Below are 6,580 nucleotides of genomic sequence, written 5' to 3'. Positions count from 1 at the left end.
TGGCTGGCGCCTTAGCCAGTTGAGCTATAGGTGCTGAGCCTTAAAAATAATTTCTATTTATTAAGTTGTATTCTTTATTAGATTTCAACCTCTTTGAAGATAACATTTGGATCTTATTCATCTTTTTTCCAGAACATCTAGCATAGTATCTGGCATAATGGGGTCACATCATAGGTTCTCAATGTACATTTGTTGTATTGCTGAATTTGTTGAATTAAATTTATATTTTTAGTGTCTGGCACAGTACAGCAGATGTTTAATAAATGTCGGGTATTTTTTTTGAGATAGAGCCTTAAGCTGTCACCCTGGGTAGAGTGCCATGGCATCACAGCTCATAGCAACCTCCAACTCCTGGGCTCAAGCGAGTCTTCTGCCTCTGCCTCCCAAGTAGCTGGGACTATAGGCATCTGCCACAATGCCCAGCTATTTTTTGGTTGTAGCCATCATTGTTGTTTGGTGGGCCCCGGCTGGATTTGAACCCACCAGCTAAGATGTATGTGGCTGGTGCCTTAGCTGCTTGAGCCATAGGTGCTGAGCCTAAATGTTGGGTTTTGATGAAAATAAATGTAAAACAAAAGATTCTGGTGCCTTTCTTCTCTATTCCTACTTAAAGGTCATCTCCTAAATCTCTACTTGAACACTGTATGTATACTTTTATACGCATGTATTTTATTATCCTTTCTGAAATTTCTTTTTTTTTTTTTTTTGCAGTTTTTGGCCAGGCCTGGGTTTGAACTGGCCACCTCTGGCATATGGGGCCAGCACCCTACTCCTTGAGCCACAGGCACCACCCCTGAAGTTTCTTAACACCTGTGATACATAATATGTTGGCAGTATGAAATAATAACTAAATTAACAATTGGTGAAAACTGTGCTTTATTAGGCTTCATTTTTTCAGAGGAAATCTGCTACTGAACCCCTGTAGTAAACTTTTCATTTCTTCTCTAAGTTGATCACCCAAGTGATTGCAACAAACTGGTCTACGGAGGTGTCAACGTAAGGAACTAAGCTTTCCATACTGATACACACATGCGATGCATGTCTGGTCTATGAAAATTAGGTAAACTTAAGGAGGTGGTTCTACTGTACTTGTCAAGTCCAGAATTTCTGTTTTGTTCTTTTATGCTTCCTATGTTTAACTGTATATTTATTTCTATTTGATAAGTCATGTAATCATACTTTCCCTTCTTTAAATAATCATACTTTCCCTTCAGTTCTCTAAACATATTTATAATAGCTACTTTGAAGTCTCACTAAGTCCAATATTTGGCTCCCCCAGAGACAGTTTCTGCTGATTCTTTTTTTTTTCCTGTGTGTGTTGGTTACACATTCTGATTTTCTTTATGTATCTCATACTTTTTAGTTTGATTTGACATTTTGAAAACTGGACATTTTAGGTAATATATTATAGCAACTCTGTATTGTGATGTTTCTCTCTTCCCTCTGCCCAAGAGTGGTTATTGCTATTTATTTATTTATTTTTTTAGTGGCTTGGTTAGACTTAGTGTGTAGAGTCTGTTTCCTGTGCAGTATGTGGCCACTGATATCTCTGCTCACCTTTTAAATATTTTTAAAAATTCTTGTTTTTATTTTTAAGCCTGATTTGTTAGAGGCTACTCCTAGGTTGGTCCAGCTTAGTGGTCAACTTATAATTGGTTAGAGGTTGTATGTAAATACCTTGAGCCAGGAAGATTTCTACCTTTTACTCATGGGTCTATGTATCGCTTAGGGAATGTTTTTTTTTTTTTTTTTTTGAGATGGAGCCTCAAGCTATCCCCCTGGGTAGAGTGCCATGGCATCACGCTCACAGCAACCTCCAACTCCTGGGCTCAAGCGAGTCTCCTGCCTCAGCCTCCCAAGTAGCTGGGACCACAGGCGTCCGCCACAACGCCTGGCCATTTTTTGGTTGCAGCCATCGTTGTTTGGCGGGCCTGGGCTGGGGATTCGAACCCGCCACCTTAGGTGTATGTGGCTGGCGCCTTAGCCGCTTGAGCCACAGGCACTGAGCCAGGGAATGTTTTTAAAGCAGTTAATGAGTCAACCTGACCGTTTTTTAAAAATGTGTTTCATGCTTAGTTAGCTAGGGATGATTAGCTAATAATATAAGCAGCCTTGTACACACACACAACCTTTTCACTCACAAGGGATAAGTAGACTCTTAGCAAGGCCACTTTGGCTGTCTGATTTTTTGGTTTCCTTATTAATTTTTTGGTGGCTTTTAGTTTTATTGCTTGTTCCAACCAGTATCATGACATTAGGTTTGTTCTGATGTTGACTTTTCCAGATCATTGGCCAGAGATCAGAATTATTTTTGACAATGTGTCTGGACATAGAATTTTTTATGTTCAGTTCCAAATAAAGTCAGTCTCTCTGGCAGGGCAAGGGAGATATCCATTTGAACAGAAGTTTTGTACTGTGGAGTTTGAGGTAGGAACAGTTATAGCCCGAGGCTAAAACATCACAGACTTCCCCCATTCTTACTAGAAATCAGTAGTTTTTCTTGAATAAATGATTCACATTTTGTTATACACTCTGGGTCAAGTTCCAGGATCTTTAAATGGTTGTTTTGACAACTTTGTCTAGTTTTATAAGTTCTTCTTATAAAATGGTCAGGCTCCTCACTTAGCCATTTCTGAAGTCCTGCTGATTATTTGGTCATTGATTTTTGACAAAGATGTAAAGGCAACTTTCTGTGTTTATTAGTGAGGTTGAAATTTTTTTTTTTTTTTGGAGACAGAATCTCACTTTGTCACCCTTGGTAGAGTACCATGGCGTCATATCTTACAGCACCCTCAAACTCTTAGGTTCAAGTGATTCTCTTGCCTCAGCCTTCCAAGTAACTGGGACTACAAGCACCTGGCACAGTGCCCAGCTATTTTTAGAGACAGGGTCTCGCTCTGGCTCGGGCTGGTCTCCAACCTGTGAGCTCAGGCGATCCACCCACCTCAGCCTCCCAGAGTGCTAGGTGAGCCACCGCGTTAAGCTTTTAAAATATTTTATTGGCCAATAATCTCTGTGACAGGGAAATGATACCTAAGTGATGAACCTTTTTCTTTTCTTTTTTTTTGAGACAGAGTCTCACTATGTTGTCCTCAGTGTCCTGTGTTGCATCACTGCTCACAGCAACCTCAAACTCTTGGGCTTAAGCAATTCTCTTGCCTCAGCCTCCCAAGTAGCTGGGACTAACTACAGGTGCCCGCTACAATGCCCAACTATGTTTTTGTTGTAGTTGTCATCATTGTTTAGCAGGCCTGGGCTGGGTTTGAACGTGCCAGCTCCAGTGTATGTGGCTGGTGCCCTACTCACTGAGCTACAGGCCCTGAGCCTGATAAACCTTTTTAACAAATATATAGTTATGAGTGAATGAGAATGCATCCCAATGATATGATCAATTCTTTTAAAAACAAAGAGGCTCTTTAGAGGTAAATCTATAAACTTGAACATATAAATACAGGTTTGTGATACAAACCTTGTGAAACATTGTATTGAGATTTAGGTTAATTTTAAAAAAGCTTAAGATACATTTGATTACCTTCCTTATTTTAAAAAATAATCTACTTGGCTTAAGCCTGTGGCTTAAGTGTCTAAGGTGCCAGCCACATACACCCAAGGTGGCAGGTTCGAATCTAGCCCAGGCCCACCAAACAACAATGATGGCTGCAACCAAAAAATAGCCAGGCGTTGTGGTGGGTGCCGGTGGTCCCAGCTACTTGGGAGGCAGAAGCAGGAGACTCGCTTGAGCCCAGAAGTTGGAGATTGCTGTGAGCTGTGATGCCACAGAACTCTACCCAGGGGGACAGCTTGAGGCTCTGTCTCAAAAAAAAAAAAAAACAGAAAAAAAACAACTTATGTTTTAGAGAATATCTTCAGAATGTTAATGTTTGCTTTGAAACAAAGGCTTATGGGCTCATTTAAAGATCTGTGGTAGAGAATACAAACCTTTAGCCCTTGAGCAAATTTAACTAATAGATATGTATGGTATTGGTCAAACAGTATATATATATATTTTTCTTTTTTCTCTCTCTTTTTTTAAAATTAAATCATAGCTGTGTACATTAATGCAATCATGGGGTGCGATGTGCTGGTTTTATATACAATTTGAAATATTTTCATCAAACTGATTAACATAGCCTTCATGGCATTTTCTTAGTTATTGTGTTAAGACATTTATATTCTACACGTAGTAAATTTCACATGTATCCTTGTAAGATGCACCATAAGTGTGGTCCCACCAATTACCCTCCCTTCACCCATCCCAAACAGTATATTTATTAACATTGGATCAGCATTTTACTCACAGCAACAACTTGCTATAATTGTCATGTTTCCAGGTTGCCACAGTTATAATTAATCCATACTGGGCAGCACCTGTGGCTCAAAGGAGTAGGGCACTGGCCCCATATGCTGGAGGTGGTAGGTTCAAACCCAGTCCTGGCCAAAAAAAAAACCCAAAAAACTGCAAAAAAATTTTTTTTAATTATATAATTAATATATACTATTTACCTAACAATGAGGCCAAATATTGGTTTCTATGTCACTGGGCTTGTGCTTTTGCTTTTCCCTTTTTTTTTTTTGGAAGACAGAGTCTCACTCTGTTGCCTAACTGAAGTGCCATGGCATTATCATAGCTCATTGCAACCTCAAATTCTTGGCTCAAGCAATCCTCCTGCCTCTACCTCCTGAGTAGCTGAGACTACTCTTGACGCTCAGCTAATTTTTCTATTTTAAGTAGGGATGGTCTTGCTCTTACTCAGGGTGGTCTCCAACTCCTGAGCCCAAGCGATCCTCCTGACTGGGTGTCCTAGAGTGCATGAGCTACCATACCGCCCTATTTTTCCTTTATCTTATACCCTTAGCTACTTATGATGCTTCTCAGACTGCAGTGGAGATTTCATGATAATAGACTAAATATAAAAGATACAAAAATGTTTAAAAAATCTACCTTATCACTTCTTAACATGCTTATTTTCTTAACTTAGTGTCTTCATTGGCTACTCTGGCATGGAGCTGACATCACACAAGTAACAACAAGAGGTTGGACGGCAGCTCACATAGCTGCAATCAGGGGTCAAGATGCTTGTATGCAGGTAAGAATAACTTTGGTTACTTTTTTTCCCAAGGATTTACAACCAGCAGTAATGATTGCTTTTTAAAAATTCATTAATTTTTTAGTAATTAATTTTTTTTTTTTTTTTGGCCAGGGCTGGGTTTGAACCCAAATTCTTTTGGGCTACTGCTATTATTCTAATTATTTGATCCAGTGCATTTAGTTATTTATCCTAAACAGGACCTTACTGGATTCCACAACTCACATGACTCAGATATTTTGATACCAACTGTTCATTTAAACACATGGTATGAGATCAGAGATCATTTTATCTCTGAAGCCGTTGGCTGTTTGGGTTGTTTTGAGATATGTAAAGGTCATGCTCAGATTATCTTCTTTGTAGCTTGCTACTATAGTCTGTGTTTGCGCTTGCCCAAATAAATATGTTGAAATCTTTTTTTTTTCTTTTTTGAGACAGAGCCTTAAGCTGTTGCCCTGGGTAGAGTGCTGTGGCATCACAGCTTACAGTAACTTCCAACTCCTGGGCTTAAACGATTCTCTTGCCTCAGTTTCCCAAGTAGCTGGGACTACAGGCACCTTCCACAGCACCTGGCTATTTTTTGGTTGTAGTTGTCATTGTTATTTGTCAGGCCTGGGCTGGAATTGAACGCGCCAGCTTTGGTGTATGTGGCTGGCACCTTAGTTGCTTGAGCTGTAGGCGCTGAGGCAATATGTTGAAATTTTAACACCCAAGGTGATGGTAGTAGGATTTGGGGGTCTTTTGGGAAGTGATTAGGTTATAAAAGCTTTCCACTCATGAATGGGATTGATGCCCTTATAATGGACCCCAGAACACTAGCTAGCCCTTTTTACTATATGAGGATACAGCAAGAAGGCACTGCCTATGCAGAATGGGGCTTTATCAGACACAGAATCTGCTGGCACCTTGTTCTTGGAGTTCCTAGCATCCAAAACTGTGAGAAATAAATTTCTGTTGTTTATAAGCTACCCAGTTTCTGGCATTTTGTTTCATTAGCCCAAACAGACTATGACTCTTGCCACACCTAAAATTCTTTATTTAATGTGTTCCCTGGTTAGAGTAACACATGCGTATGTGGTGGGATCTAGTTTTATTAGAGTAAGTAGACTTAAATCAGTTTACTGGAATAGACTGGAATTTGGAAGAATAGAGAGTTGTGTAAGTAAACTGTCTCTGCCTGACATTCTATTTGAAATGACAGCAGCTTTACTTAGTTATAAAACAATACAAAGCAAAGCCTGTGATGAAGGTTTTAATGAAAAGTATAGATAAGAATTATAGAATTTAGGAGGAGGTAAAAGAATCATGAATGGAGGAAATTACAAGATAAGCCCAAAAGAATGGGTTGATTTTGGGTAGCACCTGTGGCTTAGTGAGTGGGGCCCCAGCCTCATATACTGAGGATGGCATGTTTGAACTTGGCTCCAGCCAAACTGCAACAAAAAAATAGCCGGGCGTTGTGGCGGGCGCCTGTAGTCCCAGCTACTTGGGAG

The 6,580-nt window shown here is 39.8% G+C and overlaps 1 protein-coding gene across 1 annotated transcript in view; it reads left to right on the top strand.

Moving 5' to 3' along the window:
• Nucleotides 1–6,580, top strand: part of ANKRD42 (ankyrin repeat domain 42) — a 54,387-nt gene that overhangs the window by 7,541 nt on the left and 40,266 nt on the right. The window contains exon 4 of the mRNA XM_023511944.1: nt 4,980–5,087. Coding sequence (XP_023367712.1) covers nt 4,980–5,087 — 108 coding nt within the window. The remainder of the gene's footprint in view (nt 1–4,979; nt 5,088–6,580) is intronic.

The sequence above is a fragment of the Otolemur garnettii genome, unplaced genomic scaffold (assembly GCF_000181295.1).
Source record: "Otolemur garnettii isolate 467f Iridium unplaced genomic scaffold, OtoGar3 scaffold00001, whole genome shotgun sequence".
In the NCBI taxonomy this organism is placed as follows: Eukaryota; Metazoa; Chordata; class Mammalia; order Primates; family Galagidae; genus Otolemur; species Otolemur garnettii.
Note: the sequence above shows the minus strand (reverse complement) of the source record. Positions and strands in the feature narration are given on the sequence as shown.